General features: G+C 42.8%; 1 protein-coding gene across 2 annotated transcripts; it reads left to right on the forward strand.

Annotated features, from left to right (window-relative positions):
- The first annotated feature begins 519 nt into the window (after positions 1 to 519).
- LOC125901637 (desmoplakin-like) lies at positions 520 to 24,051 on the forward strand. Of its 2 annotated transcripts, none has more exons than XM_049597386.1 (24): positions 520 to 899; positions 1,868 to 1,952; positions 2,164 to 2,282; positions 2,619 to 2,763; positions 6,416 to 6,541; positions 6,715 to 6,774; positions 6,867 to 7,034; positions 8,347 to 8,451; positions 8,542 to 8,637; positions 8,723 to 8,848; positions 10,987 to 11,139; positions 11,241 to 11,395; positions 11,700 to 11,826; positions 13,593 to 13,779; positions 13,884 to 14,128; positions 14,260 to 14,441; positions 14,572 to 14,710; positions 16,305 to 16,498; positions 16,640 to 16,802; positions 17,181 to 17,264; positions 17,384 to 17,491; positions 17,686 to 17,784; positions 17,920 to 19,734; positions 20,308 to 24,051. In XM_049597386.1, the coding sequence occupies exons 1-24, from the start codon at positions 664 to 666 to the stop codon at positions 23,515 to 23,517; spliced, it is 8,127 nt and encodes a 2,708-aa protein (XP_049453343.1). In that variant the 5' UTR covers positions 520 to 663; the 3' UTR covers positions 23,518 to 24,051. The 2 variants fall into 2 exon arrangements, with proteins under 2 accessions (XP_049453343.1, XP_049453344.1); XM_049597387.1 differs by having other exon boundaries at positions 521 to 899; positions 17,920 to 18,417.
- Positions 24,052 to 24,899: the final 848 nt, after the last annotated feature.

The following is a 24,899-nucleotide window of genomic DNA, read 5'->3' on the forward strand; positions in this document are numbered from 1 at the left end:
GCAACTGAGGGCGAGGGTTGCCTCTGACATTTTGGGCCCCTGGGCTTGTGTCCTGTTAGGCCTGTTCTGCAATCCATCCATGGGTGCACCTTGCAATAAAGGAAAATCCAATAGATGTCACAATACAATGACAAATATGGTCTTAAATTGACCACAGACATAATTAGAAGTCTCATAATTTATAGAATGTTTTGAAAGTTGGCAAATAATTGCTTTTATTGTAGAAACACAGGCTGCTTCTCATATTAACTAAGAATAGGGCAAAGTAGATTATGTATTAAGCTTCAAGTCACTTTCCCCAGCCCTGTCTTAATAGACAATAACATAATTAGTCATAAGGTTAAACACAAGTTGTATTTCATCATAATTCAATTGAAAAGTCAAAGTTTTGATTGCAACACAACTTTTTAGGAGAAACAAATGACAGCCCATAATCTTCCCACACACAGGCAAGTGGGTGCAGGAGTGTTTCGTAAACACAGCAAGGTGTGGTTTCTCTCCAAAAGCGGTCAGCTTCCGTCTATTCACAGCAGAGCTGCATTATCTGCGCAACAGGAGACGGGGAGGGGAGAGGCGCGCGGTCTGTCCTCTGTCTGGACAGCGGAGCAAAACTAACTTTATTCTTTCTTTTAAACATCTGGGGAAAAAAACAACTCAGCAAACATGAGTGTGTACGGCTCCAACTCGAGGCTGGCCACCATCGGCCAGAGAAGCAACTCGCGGCAGGATTTGTCGAGTCCAAGTTTTAGAAACGACGTGTTCGTCGGTGGAAACGGCTTCCAGGGAGATTACCAAGGAGGGGACGGATACACCACGTCCTACACCTTCTCCAGGACCTCCATGCACGGCGGGGGTGCACAGAAACTCGCCATGGGTGCGGGTGGAGGTGGAGGAGTCAGGTAAGACTTTAAAATTGCTTTAAAATGAGTGTCACGGCACCAGGGTGTACTTCAATTAGCCATTAAAACTCATGTAAAGAAAAGTTCAGGGTCTTCCTAACAAACAAAATGCAACAAACTCTTGAGAATTATTATGTCAGCTGTTTCCAAACAAAGACATTAACCCATTTGGAAATGTTTTAGAGGATTATGTCGTTACTATAGGCGCAATTAAAAAGAAAAATGTCATCAAACAGGTTTCAAAAAGGCTAGCTCACCGCTGAATAGCAGACAGGTGAAGTGTGTCAGAGCTAATTGTTCCTACAGGTACGTGAAGTATCCTAAATTTCTACAGGTGAAACTGTACTTTCATGTTTCCCACGTCTTTGTCTAAAACGTCATTTGTTATAATTATTTCGTAAGTGTGTTTCCATGTTATCCCAGTTGTGTCACTGCTGATTATTCTGAGTCACCATCACGTCAGTGTCAACAGTCTGTGCCAGAGCTTTTTAAACTATTTCCTTTTCAAACTTCCTTTTTTAAATGCTTAACTCCTGCTGAGCAAAGGTTAAGTGAATAAAACAAGTTTTTGTGGAGCTCTTTAAAGAGAGAAAGTTATTGGTTAGTTATTTTTCCTAGGTGGTGACCCATTGATGACACATACTCATGCCCCATGACCTATACACAGCATTGCATGAGATTGTGTTGAATTTAAATACAAAGGATTATTCCTCATCAATTCATTAAGAGATCTGACATTTTACATTTATTTCCACGACATCCGCTGATCATTTACAAGCATTTATACCAACCTTGTAACCTATTAACTATATTAACAGTGTCTCTCTTTAAAATAGTGCTTATTATAGGCTTAGAAAACCACACAGAGATACTGGCTGTGCCTAATTGAGTGCTTATAACACATTGATATAATCTGAAGCTACATTTCAAGCTCTGAAAATGCATTGTTGTGTTTTCTTCACGTGCAGTGTGCAAGCAATTCAGCAGAAGGCTATGTACCTGAAAAGCCAGTGCCAGGAATATCTGCAGAGAGCGAAGATGATTCTCCAGAGTGTAAGTGTAGCACGCAGATTACACTGATGTCGTGTGTGTTTCACTCTTAGTGGTAATTATAACGATGTTGGCGTTATTGCGAAAGTGTTTCTGCTCATGCATCGACATGTTGATGCCTTTTGTGATATAAAACCCCCCCAGATTAATATCAAGTGAAGTAGAGTGTTGCAGGTGGGTGGAGTTCAGTGTGTGTATTGTGTGGGTTTCACAGGGGGGTCCAGCCATGGAGGCAGAGAAGTTCATGATCATGGCTGCAGAGACCATGGAGCAGATGAAGGTCTGCGGCAGAGACCTGCAGCAAATGCGCATCCCCAATGACGTCTTCGCAAGGTAACACAAGATGCAGTGTGCGTTTGTTTGCCTTTGCAAAGTGTTTGCTGTCTTTGCATGTTTGCATTTGCATGCGTTCATTCATGAACGTGCACACACCAACATGCCTTAAAAGTTAAAAGGTAACACAAGCTGGTGTTTGAACTTGTAGAGAAGCATCTGAATTTTACTTTCAAGTCGAACTGAACCTTGTAAAGACAAAGTAACTCTGAGGAGTTATTTGCCAACATTCTTCCTATTCAGCCGGATTTGCCCAGCTGAGCTCTTTGAAGCTGAGTGCTCAGTGTGCCCCTGGAAGACTCACAAAGTATTTTCCTTTTTTGTACAACCCCACAGTGTAGAACAGATGCAGCACATGCACGGTGTTATCCAACAGCAATTAGTTGGCGGTATGACCACGAGACGGAACAGAGGCAGCGTGGGTTCCCTCGAGGGGGGGAGGATCTTTAATGATGCCATGGCCTGGATTGCCCAACAGAAGGTGAGCTCTTCATACGTCAGAGACATCAGAGAACAAAAGCACAGAAATATGGGTGATATGGTTGAAATCAGTATTACAAAATAATCTTTTTCCTTTTTTAAGGCCCATCACAATATTGTAAATGTAGGTAGGAATCACATATACAGTAATAAACGTGTAATTAAATTATCTGTGCTTTGATCACTCATTTTCCTTTTTAATTACACTTTACTTGTAATTACTGATTTGCACCATCATTAAATGATAATAGAGAGACATTTCATCCACAAATGTCCTGGTAAAACTCAGTGCCAAGCTGTTGTTTTAGCAGTTTGAATAGTTGCACCTGCATGTGTGTGCATGCCGATATGCCTGCCTGAATTAGGGCGCACCATTTTTTATGTGAAGGCAGGACGAAGGGGGGGAGGGGGGGGTGCACTTACACTATCTCTTATTCTGACCTCCCGTAACTGAAACCATCTGGACACGCTGCCAAAACCTGATCCGTGAGTGAAAGAGGTCAGGGGAGGCGGAGAAGGGTTGAAACAAAGGAGAGGAAAGAGCTCTGCCATTTGAGACAGAGACGGCAAGAGAGGAAGGCAAAGAGAGAGAGAGAGAGAGACACACACAGTGTGAGGCAGATAAAGACGCTGTGGGAGCAAAAGAAAAGTAGAAGTAGAGTGTGAAATCTGACACTCACCACTGAGTCAGATGTTATGGGACAGGGCAGTTGAGCAGAACTCTAACATGCTCATGGGAAAACGCCCTTCGACTGTCTCTACCTCCCCAACCCTCCCACCCGTCCTAAAACACACCCTGTCAGTCTGTCACCACTCACGCCTCGCCCTTTATATTTAATCATTCAATCCTTGTCATCAGATAAAAAACAGTTCTTTGCGTGTTTTTCTGTCACAGTCTTTGAACTCTAGATTTTGCCTTTTTTAAATCACCAAACCTGGCAACATATCACCTGCCACTTTTACCTACTGTCTCTCTCTAATGTTCCTGCTTGTAGTCTTGTATCTACAGTGCAACATAAGCCATTGTTGACCTTGCTACTCTGAGTATTAGCTGTTCTGCAGACAGTCTCTTTACAGTCAAGTTGTGTGTGTGTAGCCTCAGCCAAGGAGTCATGAAGGAAAAGGGAGTGGTGAGAGAACAAAAGCCTTGAAAGAGAGAGAAAAAATGCGAGTAAAAAGCCCGGACTGGCTGAGGTTGGTTCGCCGGTTGAGCTCTTATCAAAGCTGAGGGCTGCTAACAAGGGGGGGAATAGTTGGGATAGTTTCCTGCTTGACAACGGACTTAATGATTATAGGCTGACACCTAGAGGACAAAGAGCGGAAGGACGGACGTAAGGTCGAGGAATTCAGAGCAGGGACGGCACAGCAGTGTATGTGTGGAGACATAGCATTATGTTTCCCTAGAAAATAAGGATGGCTCACTGTGTGTTTTTATTATAGTTAAAGCAATTAAAAGTTTTGGATACAACAGGGAAAGAATTGGAAATGCTAAATATATGGTTTTATTCTAAGAAACTAACACTTACAGTGATAGTTTTTGGTAATCATGCAGCCAACACAAACAGGAAACTTGTGATTGGTATTAGAAATTAAGTTAAGCCTCACTATACACCTTATACTGTTTGTTTATTCTGCCACACATTACGTATTGTGTGGAAGTGTGGGGAAATGCATATAAAACAAATCCAAATCCAGTTTTCATACTTCAAAAGAGAGCCAGCAAAATTGGGAGCAAAACCTCATTCAGAGAGGCAACAAACTCATTATATATTAAACTTAAGACTATAAAATTTGAAGATTTGGTCGACTTTAAAACAACTCAAATTATAACCTGAAAGTGTGCAGAAGTTGTTTCAAAAGATAGAAAGTCAAAGTGCTTTGAGGCGTATTTTTATGTTCCAAAAAACAGTGGTGAAGGAGCTTAAAACATGTAGAACATTAAGTGGGTTTAAAGAAAGGTGTAAAAATAAGGTATTGATCAAATATGAAAATGGACGATCAGACTGTAAAACTGACGAAGAAGAACAGGATACAGGAAGCTGCCTTTTGTTGCTATGTTGCCTTGTTTGCCTGTTTTGTCATTGATTGCTAAATATCAATCAGTCAATCTTTATTTCAGACTCAAAAATAGGTCCATATAAAATATAATAAAAATAGACGACATACACACAACATACAAGACAGGATTAAAAACACACCTAAAAAACATACAAACACGCTCGCCAGTGTCTCCAGAAACTAGAATAATATCTGCTAAATATGATGTGCTGTTTAAAGGGTTGGTGTTACAGCTGTAGCTTCAGCCTACAACTTTTTCGGACCGCAGTAGTGTCTAAGTTATGTTAAATTATTTGATTGTAATGTTTTGCACAGAGATGTACCGATACCACTTTTTCCTTCCCGATACCGATTCCGATCCCTGAACCTTTGGTATCTGCCGATACCGAGTACCGATCCGATACTAGCATGTAAAAAAAAAAAAATGGATGGGATATGAATTGTTGTATGTCTCAACTCCTAAAACTCTATGTAAAATATTAAGAAATAAATACATAATAGCAGAATGAATGCCATAATACTTTTTTTTATTATTATTATCCAGTGTTGACACAGATCAAGACACAGGTTAAAGTGCAGCCACACAATTTGGTGAAAAAGACATTTTAAAGGCTACAGTAGAATGCTTTTTAAACTCTGCTCCATTTCCATTTCATTTGCCTGTAGCGTGCGTATGCGTAATGACGTGAGGCATTACGTGGTATTGGACTGGTCATAGGCTGTACTCGCTGATACCTGATATTTTAGGCAGTATCAGAGGCATTTCCGATACTGGTATTGGTACAACTCTAATTTTGCACTGTCCTATAAAAGTATCTGCCATTTTCTGTGAGAGGCTGTATGTGCATATTATTTCTATTTGCAGACTGAAATAAATTCCAACTTCTGGGAAAGCAAAACAATACAAAACAAGAAAAGACTAAAACAATGAGTTGATCTCACTTTTAACTATTGCCTTTGTGGCTAAAGCTAATAAACCTGTTCCTCTGTGCTTTAGACCCTCGTTGTTATCCAAAAACTATTAAGAACACACCAGTGAGCCCCACTCTTGGGCTGTGTTGCATATTCCTTCATCATGATGAACATGGGCATTTATTTGTAGTCAGTTCCACATACACTGTCCTGCTGTTGCAAGTACTCAAGCACCAAATGTGTTTTCATTCGCAGCTGAAAATAGTCCCCAACAAATGCACAACTTACCCCTGTTTGAGTGGCATTTACCAAACTCTGCAGTACCCAGGTGTTTAAGGAAATTACCGAGCTCTTTCAAAAATGAAGCGATGTGTTTGTGACCTATTTTTAAAGATTTAAATCTTCAGTAGGAGTGAATGGGCTTTTATGGAGAGCAGGGAGGTTAGAAAGTATGCTGTTTGTTGTTTTCAAGGAGTTTATTGACAATAAGAAATAAGAGTTAACACCAGCCCTCTTTTTTGAATTGGTATACATATGGTATACATTATGTCATAAACCATTGTTCAGTCATGTTCCACAAAAAATGTTATTTCCCTTCAGTTGAGGTTGATTTTGACGCTGTAATTGTGTGCAGCAGTTATTACATTTCCAAAGCTAATTAACTGTGATCCGGCATCTTGTAGCGCATGATTGAGACGGCTCCGTGGGGGGATGACGCCGAAACCATAGACAAGCAAATCATGACCCACAGCAAAAACCACAGCTCTATCCAGAGGAGCCAGGAAGTAGACCGTGCCAGAGATGAACTGGTACGTGGTCATTCTGTTTCCCTGTTTTGAAGCTTTTTTTGTTGCTCATTTCCTTTGACCTGGATTCATTGAATATCATGTTGGTTAAGGAGGATGATAAGCTGTGATTCATGTGTGCACAAGTTTTCTAATCTTATTTAAAGCTGAGCTAAAAGCAAAATGTCTTTTTTTAGAACATGAGGGGCGACAAGTACAACCTGTCCATCCTGGAACAAGAATGGGAAAGCCTGCAGGTAGGACAACACTCCTACAAAAATGCTTTCTTTTCAATTTGTTGAACATTATCTTAAATTATATTCATAAATTAAACTTGTGTCTGCCTCAGAAAATGTCCCACAGCCGGGTGAATCAGCTGCGTGAGCTTCAAGGCATCATCGACGAGATCTCCCGAGCCATCATGTGGGTGAATGAGAGAGAGGAGGAGGAGCTGATGTTCGACTGGGGAGACAAAAACATCGACCAGTACATCCCCCGGAAGCAAGAGAGCTACTCCGTAAGGATCTCTAGCTGAACTTGGGTTTTTCTGTCATAGTTTAGGGGTGTGGCTTTAGCTTGAAGCAGTATGTCACCCTCCAAATAAACATTTGTATATCAATTACTCACCTCATGTAATTCTGACTTTGTGAAGAAGTCTTGTTCACATTTAACAAGAACAAAAGCTACATAAGAACATCTGTGAACAAACTCTCACACAATTTGTGCAGTATAATCCAAGTCCCATTTATCTAGTTGCATACTCAGTACTTAGCGAACACATTACCTTGCTGTCAGACAGCCCTCTCCGATGGGGAGCTGAAATGAAAATGAAATGAATCTATGTTCTCTTCAAAGCCAGACTCCATTGACAAAAGGTGTAATTTCACATTTCTGAGCACAGGAGCTGCTGGTTTACCGCTGCCTCAATCAGTTAGTTTGTTTCTGTTATAGTGTGACTTTGGTGTGTTAAAGGCTCAGTTCACATACACCAAAGTCACACAACAACACACACAAACCAACAAATAGTGGCAGCAGTAGACCAGCAGCTGCTGTTTCCAGCAAAGTAAAATTAGTGTTTTTGTCTGTGGAGTCTGGCTTTGAAGAGAGCATGGGTAAGTTTCACTTTGAGTATAGTTTCCTGTTTGAAAGGGCGGTTTGTTTGGGAAGCACTGAGCATATAACTGGGTAAGTGAGACTCAGATTACACTCCACAAGTTGTGTGAGAGTTTGACTTCAATTCACCAAGAACTTTCTGTGTTTTTGGATTTTTTTGTGAACCAGACACATGCGAGAAACAGTTTTATTCATGAATTCAGCCTAATACTGGGCGAGTAATTGGTATACACACAGAGTTCCTGCAGATCCTTAAAAAGTCTTAAATTTGATTTTGAAAATTTAAGGCCATATAATGTCTTAAAAAGTCTTATTTTTACTTGTGAGAAATCGTAAATTTTGAGATGAAACTTACACTAACGGAGACATGTCTGAATGCCTAATCAAATCTACCTATTACTGTACCTAGTTACATGATTAGTTAGAGGATTTTATTACTTTATTACTCGTAACGCGGTCACAAGTAACGACATTGAGGCAACTCAGAAAATATACTAAAAAACTTGGGACGATGGGAGTTAAAGCATCAGGCACTGGAGCACCGATGATATGTGAACGTTATGTTTGCTGCCGTGTATTAATGCGGTTTTTCTTTGTTGAGGTCTTAAATAGGTCTTAAATTGGACTTTAAAAAGTCTGCAAGAACCCTGAGAAATCTGGCTCTTAAAGGTCAAAGTCTAGCCTATGGGGTCCCTTACTTTCTGTCCTCCTGACAGGGTCTGATGAGGGACCTGGAGGAGAAAGAGAAGGACCTCAACAAGCTGAAGGTGAAAGCAGACGGACTCCTGAACAACAATCACCCTGCCTCAGATAAGATCGAAGTAAGTCGCTTTGTCTTTTCTGTGTGTTTTCCACCCTAAACAGGAAATGACTCAGTGGTGTTGTAGTGACGACTCTGTGTGCGCCCACAGGCCTACATGGACACCTTACAGACCCAGTGGAGCTGGCTTCTCCAGATCACCAAGTGTATCCATAACCATTTGAAAGAGAATGCTGCCTACAGCCAAGTAAGTGCTCAGTCACTGCTGTGACAGTAGTGCCCTGTGTGTTTTCAAGTGAGCACTGATCAGAGCTTTTTTCTGCCACCTTCAGTTTTTCAAGGAGGCCAATGAGACCTACACGAAGCTGCAGAAGGAGCACGAGACGATCCGGAGCAAGTTCTCCTGCGACAAGAACACCCCGCTGGAGAACCTCAATGACCTCCTGAGAAACCTGGAGGTATCATTACACTCAAACCTAGACATACATATTCCTCTGCAGGTGTGAAGCACAAAACGGGCTAAAACAATTTGCCTGTCTGGTGAACTGGTTCGACCAGGTTTTATTAAGAGACTAAATGGAATGCTACGTCATGTCGTATAGTTTGGAACCTTAAATCTGTGGTGTTCAGTGGCTCAGGTAAGAGGAGACACTAAAGGTGTGCTGCAGGTTTTTTTGTGAACTGGTCAAGACTTTCAGACTAGCTGGAACAAAATGTTCAACATACACATTTAGGTGTTTATACTAGTTCAGATTTCTGTTTATTTAGTCAGATAATGCATATTTTGTGTATTTAAACATGAAAATTCAGAAAACGTGTTAGATAGAAAAATAGTTGACTCAAAGGGAAATTTTGGTTTATTTCAACCCGTCTCCTATCGTCCTAAATTTGTTTCAAGTGACTAGTGACATAAAAATAATAGTTAGCATGTTAGCCGTTAGCCTAGATACAGCCGGGGCGCATAGTAGCGTCAGACCTGTTGAAACATAAGTGAACGGGCAACCTTCAAGTGCAAAGTTAGTCCACTAAACAAGCTTTTTTCCGCAAAGACAGGTACACCACCAATCTCCAGAGCCACTCAGCCTTACAGCAGCCATTTCTCCTCTCTCGTCCTCTACCTGTTGTGCCTCTCTCTCTCTCTCCTCCTCCGTTCTTCAATTTCACGAAGAGCTTCGTGAAATTGAAGAACGGAGGAGGAGAGAGGAGGAATGGCTGCTGCAAGGCTGCGTAGCTCTGGAGATTGGTGGTGTACCTGTGAATGCTGTGCCCAAGTGCCCACAGAAGAGGAATGCCTCTGTTGCAAGGAATGGGACCGGTTGCAGCCTTATTTTCAAGGTCTGGATGTGACCGAGGACGAGACACCTCCACCTGGAGTAGTATCCAGCTGGGCTTTATCTAGAGCTCGCCATATTTCGGCCGCGCTTTGGAAAGCAGAGCTAAATGGTAAACAAACATGGCAGCACACCGTTAAGGTAAGACAACACGTTTACATGTGGTTTTCTATATGTTCTCTGACATTTATCCTAACGATATGAGGCGGTCTTTGTGGAAAAAAAGCTTGTTTAGTGGACTAACTTTGCACTTGAAGGTTGCCCGTTCACTTACGTTTTAACAGGTCTGACGCTACTATGCGCCCCGGCTGTATCTAGGCTAACGGCTAACATGCTAACTATTATTTCTATGTCACTAGTCACTTGAAACAAATTGAGGACGATAGGAGACAGGTTGAAATAAACCGAAATTTCCCTTTAACGTAAGTGAGCAGCTGTGTACGTTTCATGGTGATATCTCTAAAATATTTACCCTTGTCATCTGTAGTGTCTTATTTTTCACCTTAAAATGCATAAAAATTTACAATTCTTATCTTTAAAGGCCATCTTCTCAACATTTTCTCATACTCTGAATGAGAAAGCTCCGCCTTTAAAAGGACTTACCAGCACATACTGTACACCAAACCTTGCAGTTTTATTCCTGTCTCTATCTCCTCTGGAGGTTTTTACAGAAGTGGTTGTTCATGTATCAGTCATAGCCTGATTTATAGAACATTTTATGCCTAAAAACATAGCAAAAATTTATTTTTTGATTTGATTTACGGAGGGCTGAAAAGAGATGTCCTGAATTCCTTTTATAAAACCTTTGACTCATTGAAATGAAAACAAGAAATTTGACCCTGGCTTTATCCAGTGGTTCAGATTTCTATTCTGGAAATTTAGATAAGATAACTTTATTTGCCATTTGTGCACTTGCACTCACTCGGGATTCATAGGAATTCTTCTGCAAGTCGGAAAGAGACAAGTATTAAATAGTACAAGATAAAGTGCACACAACAAAGTATAAAATGTATAATAAAAACAAGAATATATAAACGCCATCTGCAGGACATTCAGAAAGTATTCACATTATGGGCGTTGCAAGTGACGCAAATACATCTAATCTAAATTAGACAATGCCTCATATGCATATGTATACAACTTGTAAATCAACACATAATTAACTGTAGAACTTCCATGCTGGTATCCATTCGTTAAAAGCTGTACCCTCTTCACCTGTACTGTCTCCACCTAAACAAACACATCTGATTTTTGCACATTCACAGATGGAAAGGGAGCGAATCATGGAGAACAAGAGGCAGGTCCAAAGTCTGGTCAACAAATCCAAGACCATCGTCAGGTTGAAACCTCGCAACCCTGAGGACAAGAGCAGCAGCCCCGTCATAGTGCGGGCCTTGTGTGACTTTAAACAAGACCAGGTGGGATACAAGTTCTTTCTGCCTGTGTCATACGCACACAGGCACCAAGTATGTTCTGGAATATTGTTTCCCCTGGTCATATGATCTGTTATGTGCTTCAGAAGGGGATTTTGAAAGGAAATGAGGGCATCCTGAAGGATAACTCACAGCGCAGCAAGTGGCTGGTGACGGGACCTGGAGGTCTGGACATGTTGATTCCCTCTGTGTGTCTGCTGATCCCCCCACCAAACCCGCTCAGCATCGGCCTCGCCAACAAGTAAGAACCATTCAGTCAGTGTAGGTCTGTGAAAATCCTGTTCAGGTATTGGTCAGGGCAGGGATTTATAATGTAATAAATATATTGGATGCATCAAAATTTCCTGAAACGAGACAGAAAAACAAGCTTTGTTTTTGGATGGTAACATATTTTGTTGACTAGTAGATTTTAAAAGGTTTTTAAAAGCAATCAGTAGCACTAAGTATCAGTCTGTTAAAATGAAAACATGACAAACTCTTTGATAAATATTCCATTATGTTTATCATGTACTGTCTGCATATTAATGGCATGTGCTTCTCCCTAGGAATGAGCAGTATTATGACGCCATCATGAGCATCTGGAACCAGCTCTACATCAACATCAAGAGTCTCATCTCGTGGCAGTACTGCCTCAAAGACATCAATTACATCAACTCCCTCACTGTCAGCATGGTAAGATATTACTAAGAATGCAGTTAACTTAAAGGGAAACTACGCCCAATTTCAAAAGTCATACATGTTATCCCTGTGGTTTAAGATGGTCCAGAAATATTAGCAGATATGAACTCTCCCAAGTTCAAAAATGAGAGTGCTAGAACTCAAATTTGTGATGTCATAGGGGATAAAGTCTGGAGTTGCTCCATAGATAATGAATTGGGAAAGATGTTCCAGATGACACTGAGAGCACCCAGAGTACATGGGTACATTTTCCTTTTCAGAACTGAGAACACTTCAACAGAGTAAAGCTTATTTGGGTATAAAAAAAGAAAACAAAAATTCTGTGGGTCCACAAAATGAGCCTCCCATCATTGACTGCATCTATGTTATTCAACATAGGATGTATTGGATGCACTGAGACATAATTACCACGGCATATCCTTAAGGCTAGTTCACATTACACGCTTTTCACCCTGACTTTGCGTCGCGGAGACTATCATAATCTTTTCAGTGTTCATACCTGGCGACGTGTGTTTCTGTCAGTGGGAGTCTCGCCAACTGCATTATGACCTGTGTGTGCACACCACAAGATTTCTTCACTGAGCCCTCGCCGACAGAGCCCCAGATAACGCGGTGATGTCACCAAACTACGTTTTTTAACTTGGAGACGACACATTGTAAAGGCATGGATATTCTTCCTAGTGTTGAATCAGATCTGCTTCCAGGGCCTGGGTCCAAACACAACGCGCTCCCCGTGATCCTGTGCATGCCGCCATTGTTGTTGTTGCTTGCTGGCTTGACTCAGCGTCACCAGATCTTGGGAGAGAAACAAAGCAACCAGAGCTATGGAAACAAGCCCAAAAGAAGCGACTGCAGTCCGACATACTATCATGTGTTTAAAAAACTTATTAGACAGATATATATAGAGGAAGGCGATGTTTAGAGAGCAAGCCCAAATAAGCAACTCCACTTTAGAAACAAGCCCAAAGTCGCAGCTAATAAACAGACCTGGCAACCCTGCGGCTTGTCTTCCTCACATTTCTTCCCTCCTCCCGCGTGCTGACGTGGGACGTATCCCGCTCTTTGTCAGCCCTGTCACACTTCTCCAGTTCTCTAGCATGCCAGATATCCAGTCCCATTCACAGACGAGGGGGCGACTTGCTCGTAGGCTTGTTCACATGTGAGGACTCGTCATGGCAGACTATCTGCCGACTCACCTCCGACCCAAGGTGGCTCTCAAGATCCTCTGCGACGTCAGAATCGCGGTGAAAATCGTGTAATGTGAGCTAGGCTTAAGCGCCTTTTTGCTGGTTGGAGACAGGTAACCATGGAAGCCTGCGGCAACCAAGGCTCTATGGGCAATTTAAAAATAAATTTTTTTGTAACTGTAATATTTCACCAGAAATAGTATGCAATTCACTTACAGTTGGTGTCATAGAAAGGTTTCAGACACACTAAAAAAATCCCTCATACTGTTTTAGCCCACTAAATAGCATGTTAGTATGGAATTTCGGACAAAGCCAATGTTTATGGAGCAGCTCGTTAGAGACTTACTTCTCTTGTTTCCGGCCTTAAGAGAGAGACTAACTCATGTTCACAAACATTGGTTGAATTCTTAATTCAAGTTGTGTTTCCCTATAACTATTACTATAAGTCACTGTCTTCATGCCAACCAAAATTGAATTAGATTCCGTTTCCGTCTCATCTGAAACACTGTCTGTGGGAGTTCGCTCAGCTCCTGTGTCTTTTGCCTAACCCCACCCCTCTCCATTGTCTTGCAGCTGTCCAAGATGCGTCCCGAGGAGTACCGCAGTGTCATCAAAAGACTGGAGACTCACTACCAAGAGTTCATGCGCACCAGCCAGGGTTCTGAGCTGTTCGGGGAGGAGGAGAAGAAAACTATCCAGGGTCACGTTGATCAAGCCCAGACCCACTATGATACACTGATTATCCAGCTGCCGGCTTACAGTGAGTGTAAAAAAATTTACTTATCACTAAATTGTCAGGAAAAATACTGTTTTTTTCACTATATGTACATATTAATACTCCAAATTGTTTACCAACCAATAAAGGGGAGGAGGTTGTGAAGGTTGAAGTCCCAAAAGAGAAAACCCCCAAGCCCTCAACTCCCAAGATATCCAAGGAGAAACCCCATCCTCCGCCACCCAGTTCTACCCTCAGCCTCACCCTGCTCAATAGTCTGCAAGAACTTCGAGGCAGGCTGGAGCTGGCTGAGTCCGGTCTCACCAGTCATCTCCATGTTCACCTGGGGGAGAACAGTGTGCACGAGTGCTCAGTGCACCTCCAGAAGCTGCAGGTGTGTAACCTTTCATTTATTCTATCTAATTAAATGTGAGGGGGTTTAAAAATGTGTGAAATGTGGTTGAAATGTAACTAGCACTTCAAAAAAAGAAGAAAAATTAACTATTATTACACATTGTTATCCAGAATGTGCAACAAGACCTGGACTCCATTCATGACGAGTACCTGCGACTAAGAGAATTGATTGTAAAGCAGCTGGAGGGGTTACCTGCAGACTCTGAGGAAGCCAGGTTCCTCCGCTCTGAACTGGAAATCATCAACCAAAAACTGGGAACCCTGCAGGGTCTCTACCCAGCCTACCTTCAAAGGTACATACCTATAGCCTAATCACATCACATTGCTACTGATTATACCTCAAAACAACTTTTTTTTTTACATATTTAAAGCCATTTGCAAGAATGAGTGCATTTTTACATAACACCTTTGTGTCTTTGACAGGCTGTCGGCTCTTAAGGCCTTGCTCCACAGCCTTCTCCAGGCTGAAGATATCATCAAAGTCCACGAGGCCCGGCTGACAGAGAAGGAGACAACCTCTATGGACCCTCGAGAGGTGGAAAGCTATCGGAGCACACTGAAGGTTTGACGTGCTTTTTATGTTTAGTTTGAACTGCAGTCTTTTGATTTACAGTTTCCAGTTACATTGTTTAGTAGCACTCACTGAATCCTCTTTGTACTCTGCGTCCTCTGTGCACTGCTGCTAGTTGCATATAGGGGAAACACTGTATATGCCACATAGGCAAGTCCTAGTTTCTGGTTTTAACTAGTTCAGTCACTCTGTGCTGAATGCAGGTTCACTTGTGAAGGCCCTGCAAGTCAGGGTGGCTTTGAATGAATGTAGGTATTGCCCATCTCCAGAATGCTACCCCTAAACCCACCAGAATGCAGGAAATCCGTAGCTTGGAAATCCAGACTCAAATCTAGAAAGATTTTGAGTCTGGCCCTCACCGATACACCACTAACTGACTGCACGCAATTGGATAGCACGATGGCCAATCAGAGCAAAAAACAATGTGACATATTCATTGCACTAAGCCCCGTTTGTTTGCTGAACAGTGGGGCTAACTGATATATTATGCTTTTGCCGTCGGCAAACTGGCAAAAACGTCCTTCCTGGAAGCGAAGTCTAGGGCAGTCTTCTGTTCCTCTCTCAAAAGAGGAAAAAGATAAACGTAGTTGGCTTAACATTTCTTCCATGGACGCGGTCCCTCAGCAGCTGCCATCTTGGCTGTTTACTTTTCAACTCCTACAGCGCAGCTCTGTCCTCATCATGTTACGCCCGCCCAGAGCCCGCCTCTGTCAGATAGACTGATCTGATTGGTCAGATAGGCGATTCAGCTGGCTGTGCTCATCGGGCCCAGATCCCCGTGCAGTGCAAATTAGAATTTGCTAGGGGCGGGGCATCTGGATTTTCAGGTTAGGAAATCGGTCGACCACATCCCAATTTTTCGCTCCATGCTGTTTGTGTTTGCCACTCTCTAATCAACTCTTGCGGCATGCGGCACATGTGCCATATGACGTAGCCCGTGTCGCAAAGATTTAAAGGGGAAGGATCGGTCTTACGGATCAGCTGCTTTTACAGATACCCAATCCAGCTGTAATGTTGATATCACAGCTGATGTCCGATCCTAATATGGGATCGGTGCATCCCTTATAATAATCCAACATTAAGCATAACACTTATATGGGCCATCTATCTGTATTATGAGTACTTCATTTTTCTAATAATACTCATGTACTTTTACTTGAGTAACATCTTCAGTGCATGCATTTTACTAGTAATTATGTATTTTCATATTGCAGTATTGCTGTTTTGCTAAAGTAAAGGATCTGAATGCTTCTTCCACCACTGACAATGAAGGTCAACTATATCATGTACCAAATCTCATAGCGTCGACCTCTGGATATAAATTAGGCTTAAATAGAATAGGGGGAATGCAGGGGACAGTATTAAGAACATGTGCAGCTGCCCCCCACCCCCGACTCCACCCAAATAAAAGCATGAAAGTAGCAAGGGACTTTTGTTTTGACAAAATTACAGACATTTACGCCATACATGAATGCAGAAATTAAGTGTTTGATGCTCAAGATTTTCTGGTTGAGGATCCCCCAAACTCTTCCTTTCATATGGGCCCAAAATTGAATTGAATCTATTTTGTAATTCTCTATTAAAGCAAATGAAGATTGAACTGGAGCAAAAAAGAGACCTGCTGACTGCCATGGAGTCCGACCTGTCTAAAGCAATGCACTGGAATGGTCAAATCTCCGAGTCCTTCCACAAGTGCGACGTGGACTTGGCCAAGTACTCAGACCTGGTGGGTCAGATGTCTGACCGCTGGCGCCGCATCCAAACCCAGATTGACAGCAGGTAGGATAGTCTGTATATCTACACATATTCCTGTAACACCTGGGGAATGTTTCTCCACATCCTCCATTCGTCATTGCTGGGAAAACAACAGTAAAAATACCCTTTCATCCTTTCCTCTCCCTCCCACGCTTTCCTCTTCAGAGTGTGGGACTTGGAGAAGCAGGAGAAACAGCTGAGTCATTATCAGCAGAGCAGTGCGCTCCTGGAACAGTGGATAGACAATGCCAGGAAACGCCAGGATAACCTTCAGTTGGTGAAGCTCAGTGACATCCAGACATTAATGGACCACCTCAACCAGCAGAAGGCACGTCTTTCCTTGTTTACATCAACATATTGTAGTCAGGGCTGTATGCTCGATATCTATATTCCAACAATATTGTAGGGTTGACAATTGGTGCTTCCATAAAATTACACAGCAGCATAAACGAAAAGTGATGCAAAAATGTCAGTTGTCTCTCAGATGATTTATGAAGTTTGACCTACTAGCCCTTGAGACCAAGAAAATTAATTTGTTGACTAACTGCCTATATTAATCTCATTGAAATTCTGCCTAACACTATAATAACATCATTAAAATTCTTGTCTTATACAGTAATGCATTTATTAGAAGAAGCACAGGCTGCACAGTGTCATGTCAGATTAGATTGAGTGAATTTAACGCCCCCCTTTGTTGACTGCACAGGCACTTCACACTGAAATCAAAGGGAAGAAGGAGAAGGTAGAGGATGTGCAGAAAGACGCAGACACCTGTGCTGCCTCCATAAAGGTAAGCAGTCGTTTAATGTGCACCATTTTCTTTCATTCAGAAATATTTTCATACGTGTTAACAAGCTGTGATGCCAAGCAAGTGTGGTGCAAAAATAACAACGTCCGTATTGTGTTCAGGACTACGAGCTGCAGCTGGCTTCCTACAGTTCAGGCCTGGAAACTCTGCTTAATATTCCATACAAGAGGACAATGCTGCAGTCCCCTGCTTCTGTGGTCAGACAGGAGGTATGAGTGCTGTCTCTACATGAAGTCACACTAAACCTATTTTCAGTTACATATAATGAATACACGTGAGCCATTACACACTTATGTATGTTAATCCTCTGTTGATACAATATAAATTAAACAATGCTTTGGACTGGATTATTTCCTTTTCCATTTGACATCAGCATTCATCCTTTAATTTTAACTCCCGTCAGGCGGCTGATCTCCAGTCTCGCTACATAGAGCTACTCACCCGCTCCAGTGACTACTACAAGTTCCTAGGGGAGCTGCTGAAGAATATGGAAGAGCTGAAGGTAGGTATCAGAATGCACAATGCCATTTAAGACATTGTTTCTGTGAGTCAATAATTTTGTGTCAGTAAAACAAATCGCTTGGTTCAACAATATGAAAGTAGGTGACGGAGGCTCCTTTTGTCTTTGTCTCTTCAGATTAGGAACACCAAGATTGAGATGTTGGAGGAGGAACTAAGGCGTCTGAAGGAGGAAATTCAGGATCGTAGCCAGAAGAACAAGTCTCTGGAGGATGCGTTGGCCCGCTACAAACTGGAGCTCTCTCAATCACAAGACCAGCTCATTTCTATGGAGGAAGTCAAAAGAACCACAGCAATACAAGTTAGCGCTACCAAGGAGAGCCTGGACAGCACACAGAGCCAGCTTCAAGAGCTTAACGACCAGCTGACCCGCATTAAATACCAGCTGGATGAAGAAAAGAGGAAGAGAAGGTTGGCAGAGGAACGCTACACCAGCCAGCAAGAAGAGTATGAGGGGGCTGTTCGCCGCAGACAGAAAGAACTGGAAGAACTCAACTGGGCCAAGATTGACTTAGAGAAGTCTGTGAAGGACAAGGAACGTGAACTGGAGAGGATGAAGATACTGCTAGAAGAGGAAGCGACACGTCGACGAAATGCTGAGTCTGATATCTCAAAGGTAAGAACACAATGCACCCAGGAGCTTAATCAACTTAAGCAGACATACGAGACACAGATCCACGTCACCAAGACCACCATCCTGAAAGCCTCGCAACAACAAGAAGAGGACACAGCAGAACTGAGACTGCAGATTGACAGACTCACTGCTGAGAAGAGAGATCTGGAGGAGGAGCTGATGAGACTGAGGCAGACCATCGCTCATGCGGAAGAGCAGAAAAGCAGAGCAGAGCAGGAGGTCAGCCAGCAGAGGGCCTCAGTGGTGCAAGAAACAAGGGTCCGCAGTGAGTTGGAGGTTCAGCTGAGATCACTCAAGCAGCAGGGGGTAGAGGATGAGCTCAAACTGAAGGAGGCCACTAAAAGCAATCAGGAAAAGTCCAGGCAGATCAGTGTGCTAACATTTAACCTGGAGGAGGAGGGGAAGAAGAGGAGAGCGCTGGAACTGGAAATCAACCGACTGAAACAGGCCGAGGCAGACCTGAAGGCAAAGAACGCCTCCTATCTTGAGTCTATTAACAAGCTGAAAGTGTCTGAGCAGGAGATCCGCATCACCCGAGTAGAGCTGGAGAAGCAGAGCAGTGAGAAAGCCAAGGCTGAGCAGAGTTCAATAAGGCTGCAGAGCCGTATCCGTGAACTTCAGTGCTCTCTGGATGGAGTGGAAGCTGAGCTGGAGAAGCAAAAGAAAGCAACCCAGGAGGAGTTGACACGCAGAAAGAGAGTGGAGGCAGATTTGGAGAGGATGACAAATAAGTGCAGAGAGCACACCACCACAATTAGCACACTGAAATCTGTCCAGATAGAGACCACCAGCATTGGAAGGAAGTACGAGCAGGACCTCAGTGCTCTCCGGGAGGCTCTGGACAAGAGCATTAGGGAGCATCAAGCCACCAAGCAGGAGCTGGCAGCTGTCACAGCTGAGCTGAGGGCCCTTAAACAGAAGCTCCAGCAGGAACAGGCTCGAATTTATGAGCTCAACCAGCGCAATGAAAGCCTGTATAAGACCATTGAGGAGAAGAGCCGCCAGCTTAACGAATACACTACGGAGATCGAAAGGCTGAAGACTCTGACGCAAACCCTGACAAAGGAGAGGCTGAGGTTGGAGGAGGAGCTGAGGACAGTTAGACAGGAGAGAGATGAGCTGAAGATGAGTAAAGACGCTATTGACGGAGAAAGTGCCACTCAGATCTCAGCCTTGCATGTCCAGCTTCAGACTAGCACCAAGAGGACAGCGGAGCTCCAGGCTCTCATCAATGACCTGACCAAGGAGAGAGAAAAGCTAAAATTGGAAATAGACAAAATCCAAAAGCAATCAATCGAGGTATTTTCCAATGGGTTGAAGGATCATCTCCACATAATCCTACTAATTTTTTTCTTTTGCATGAATGGCTGTAGGTGCATTAAGACTGAGCATGATTTCAGAGTGGCCCTTTTATATTAGTTACACGTGATTCATTTTCTGAGTTTTGCATGAAATTCACTTGCTTGCAAATGCTTTTTCTTAGACGTGCATGTTGTCACCCTTTTATTTTGCACATCATGTGACTAAAATTAACTCATATAACCTTAAAAATTACTCACTCACTACATACTAATTAATGTAACAAATGTAATGTACACATCTTTTTACATGTGTGTTATCAGTGGGTTCAATCCATACTGACAGCTGATTTGACATTACTAAACATTCAATTGACCTGTGAAATAATAAATTAAATTGATATTGATAAAGAAAGGTTATATGTTAATAAGCTCTGACAACATGCTGCTAAGGAAAGCCACGTGTAATTAATCAGAGTTGTAGCTTTTTGCATAATCTAATTGCTGCTGTGTGAATAACTTATTGGTATTTCTTTACACATGCAATAATGTGTTTTCCTGTCTTTCCCCCCAGACATCCATGATGGTGCAAAGCTCCCAAAGCCAATACAGCGAAGTGCTGCTGGAGAGGGACACTTTGCTATCCAAGCTTAAACTGCTAGAGCAGGAAAAAAGTCGTCACCAGCGCATAGAAGAGGAGCTCACCCGCATCAAGCTCTCACTGGAGACCGAGCTCCGCAACAAGCAGCGGCTGCAGGATGAAAAGAATGCCATCGTCAAGGATTTCAACTATATGAAGAGCCAGTATGAGCTGAGAGAAAGCCAAATGAGGCAGTTTGAGTCAGACAGAGACAAGGCTGATCGAGACAGGCTCTCCCTGAAGAATGAGATCGAGAGGCTCACGAGGGAGCTAAAGAGTGTAGAGGAGCGGTACAAGAGCCGTCTGTTGATCTCTGAAAAGGAGGCATCAGAGCTGGCTCTCAAGAGAGATGCCCTGGAGAGAGAGATACAGAGGCTGCAGCAAAGACCCAGCACTCTGAACAAGCAGACCCAGACGGATGAGAAGGTCCCAACAATCGATCCTTCCAAGCTGGTATTTGATGGGGTGCGCCGCAAAGTCACAGCCCACCAGCTTTGTGACTGTGGTATAATCAGTAAAGCCACACTAGACCAGCTCCTAAAGGGGAGAAAGAGCGTGGATGAGGTAGCTTTGGATATACAGCTCAGTCTAAAGGGTACTGGCATCATTGCTGGCATGACAACAGCTTCTCAAGGGAAGATGCCATTCACTGAAGCGAAAAACAAGAACCTCCTCAGCCCTAAGAGCGCCCTCATGCTCCTGGAAGCTCAAGCTGCAACAGGCTACATAGTGGATCCTGCATTTAATGAAAAGATGCCTGTGGATACCGCCTGCTCGAGAGGGATTGTAGACACAGAAGATAGAGACACCTTGATAACAGCTGAAGCAGCTAGCCTAGGCTTCAAAGATCCATACACTGGCAAAGTACTATCTGTGGGTCAGGCTTGCAAACAGGGCCGCGTAGACAAAGACACAACCATCCGCTTGCTCCAGGCTCAAGAGTCTGTTGGAGGCATACTGGACCCTGTTCTGAGTGTGTTCCTTCCAAAAGATCTGGCCTTGGATCGCAATCTTATTGATGAGGAGCTCTACAGGGCTTTGAACAAAAAACCCACCTGCTATCTGGACCCAGCGACAGAAGAGAAGATCAGCTATGCTGACCTCAGAAAGAAGTGTTCAGTGGAGCCTGTTAACGGCTTGCTTCTGCTACATGGTCTAGAAGAGGCCAAGACAGTGAAGGGTCTCCGTGATCAAGTCCCTGTTGCAAAGCTTGTCGAATCTGGACTGCTGACTGTAGATGAAGGGTCAACGCTCACCAGCAGAGAAATTGAAGAAAGGCTAAAGAACTATCTCTATGGCACTACCTGCATTGCAGGGATCTATGATGAGGCCCAAGACCGAACAATGCCTTTCTATCAGGCAATGAAAGAAGGTCTGCTCATGAGAGGAACCACCCTGGAGCTCCTTGAGGCCCAAGCAGCTTCTGGCTTCATTGTTGATCCAGTCAACAATGTGTTCTTGACAGTGGAAGAGGCTGCAAAGAGAGGCCTGATAGGAAAGGAGTTTAAGAATAAGCTGTTGTCTGCAGAGAAGGCAGTAACTGGATACAGAGACCCAGCCACAGGACAGACAATCTCGCTCTTCCAGGCTATTGAGAAAGATCTCATTGAGAAAGGTCATGGAATCCGTCTTCTTGAGGCCCAGATTGCCAGCGGTGGGATTATTGACCCCAAAGAGAGCCACCGTATTGATGTCGCTGTTGCTTATCAAAGGGGATATTTTGATAAGGAGATGAATGAGATTCTAACTTATGAAGGAGATGACACAAAGGGGTTCTTTGACCCTAATACTAAGGAAAACCTGACATATCTTCAACTGAAGGACCGGTGCTTAAAAGATCCCAAGACAGGCCTAATACTCCTGCCACTTAATGACAAGAAGAAGACCCAGAAGTCACAAGAGAGTCGTACGAATGTCCTTCGAAAGAGGCGGGTTGTGATCGTTGACCCAGACACAGGGTTGGAGATGTCAGTTAGGGAGGCCTATCACCGGGAGCTAATTGACTATGACACTTTCCTGGACTTGTCGGAGCAGGAGTGCGAGTGGGAGGAAATAACAATCAAGGGATCTGATGGCTCTGCACGTTTGGTGATAGTGGATAGGAAAACAGGAACCCAGTATGACATCCAGGACTGCCTGCAACGTGGTGTCATTGACCAGAAGTCTTTGGATCAGTATCGCGCTGGAAAGCTTTCCTTGACCCAGTTTGCTGATGAAATTACCAGCAAAACCAGCAGCACGGAGATGACCATCTCAGCTCTCAATGTTGATGACATGGTCACATGCAGCAGTCCCACCCAGGCCGCACCATCTTCACCTACTGTCCGTAAACGCCTCAGCAGTATTTCTATTACTGTTTCTCCCCCTGAGATGTTTGATGACCACAGCCCTGTGGGGGCTATATTCGACACAGAGACCTTGGAGAAAATCACTCTGTCAGAAGGGCACCGAAGAGGCATAGTTGACACTATTACAACACAGAGGCTACTGGAGGCCCAGGCATGCACAGGGGGTATCATCAACCCTGCCACTGGTGAGAGACTGTCACTGCAGGATGCTGTCCATCAAAGCATCATCGATGAAAGCATGAGCGCTAAGCTCAAACCTGCCCAGAAAGCCTTTCTTGGTTTTGAGGATGTGAAGACTAAGAGAAAGATGTCTGCAGCAGAGGCAGTGAAGGAGTCATGGCTGCCCTATGAAGCCGGCCAGAGGTTTTTGGAGTTTCAGTACCTGACAGGAGGCCTGATAGAGCCCGGCACTGGACGCCGTATCACCATTGAAGAGGCTATCCGCAGAGGCTGGCTAGATGGTCAAGGTGCCCAGAAACTTCAGGATACACGGAGCCACCAGAAGAATCTGACCTGTCCCAAGACAAAACTGAAGATCTCCTACAAGGAAGCTATGGACAGCTGCATGGTGGAAGAAAGCAATGGTATGAAAATGCTGCAGGCCTCCTCGATATCCACCAAGGGAATCAGCAGCCCTTATAATGTCTCTAATCCAGGATCTCGCTCTGGGTCCAGGCCTGGTTCCCTTGTCGGCTCCAGGAGTGGATCTCGTAGAGGCAGCGTGGATTACTCCTCTACGTACAGTTACACCTTCTCCTCCACCAGTACCAGCTATAGCTCCAACGCTCAATCTTAATACACAGCATAGAAAACACAATGAAACTAGACGAGTTATCACCAGCAGTTACTATGCAATTTGAGTACTTTTCTAGACAGTTTTTCTAAATGTTTTTCTGCTACTTGTGCATTTTTGGGAGGTTTGTTTTAATACTGGATCTGACTATGAATTTATTCAAGCATTGTGATTGTTTGCAGTTTTTGGTGATTTGGTGTTTCAATATTAAACCTAATGCAGAGTATAATTAATGCTAGTATTCAAAGCATGCATTTTGAATGAATATATTTGTCACAGCTCATTTTCATATATGGCGCTTTTTTTTATAATTTAACAATTTATTGCAAAATGTGCTTGTTCAACTCACCTTCAGCATGCAGATAGAATTAATCTGCCATTTTTTATTCTTAGTTTTTTTTGCATCTTTAAAAAAAATTAGTCACAAATGCTGATGTTTTAGCTTAAAATACTGACTTGTCAATGTAATCAACTATGAAAAATTAATGCCACTAAAATGTTATTCTCACATGATTGAAAATAAAGTTGTCATAACAATTTTGATTCATTCATTCACTCATTCATTTATTGACTAGACACTAGATAGCTGTACTGTGGGGATTAAGAGCTGCAACAGTTCACTGCAAGAGGAGAAAGCAGTATCCATTGTTACCTTTGGGTGGCGCTAATTGTCACGCTAAAACTTAGTAGTAGCATGTTTGTTCTCCAAGCACTGTTTACATTATACCAGAGAGGTGGGGCTAATTGTACAGTTTGGTTAAAATATTAGCAAGACTGTAATGTTATAATTATTAATGCAATGAGAGGGTATTTCACCAGCAATGCATGTTATGTCTGAATTTTGATAATCATGGTCTCTGTGTACTTATATATGAACAAACCTGGAGATCAGTAACCAAGCATTAAATATTAATGATCAAGTAAGTGTAGCCTGAAGATAATTTAACTGGAGATTGGAACATTTTACTACAATAGACCTCATTTTTGTTATAATTTAAAGAAAAGAGAAAAAAAGTTAATTATTTATGCAGTGTATAACACATTGACCCAAATAGTGTAAACCCAACACTATTATTGGTAATAATATTATAGTATTGGTGACATAAACTGCATGTACCTCCTGTAAATTGTTCACTGTAACACTTAACACCAGAGTAAAGCAGAGTTTATTGAACATGAACACATAGATGAAGATTTGGGGAGAGGGATGCAGAGGACACAGCCCACTCAATATTTAATAAAGTGCATTTGCCTTCCCCAATAAAAACATTCAAACCTTTATTTAACACTCAGGAAATCAACAAGCATGAACATTAAAACAATCAAGCAAACAATGCATATCACTTATATAAAAGCATACAGACAATAGCAATATATGATCAATA

Source organism: Epinephelus fuscoguttatus, linkage group LG15 (assembly GCF_011397635.1).
Source record: "Epinephelus fuscoguttatus linkage group LG15, E.fuscoguttatus.final_Chr_v1".
Taxonomy (NCBI): Eukaryota; Metazoa; Chordata; class Actinopteri; order Perciformes; family Serranidae; genus Epinephelus; species Epinephelus fuscoguttatus.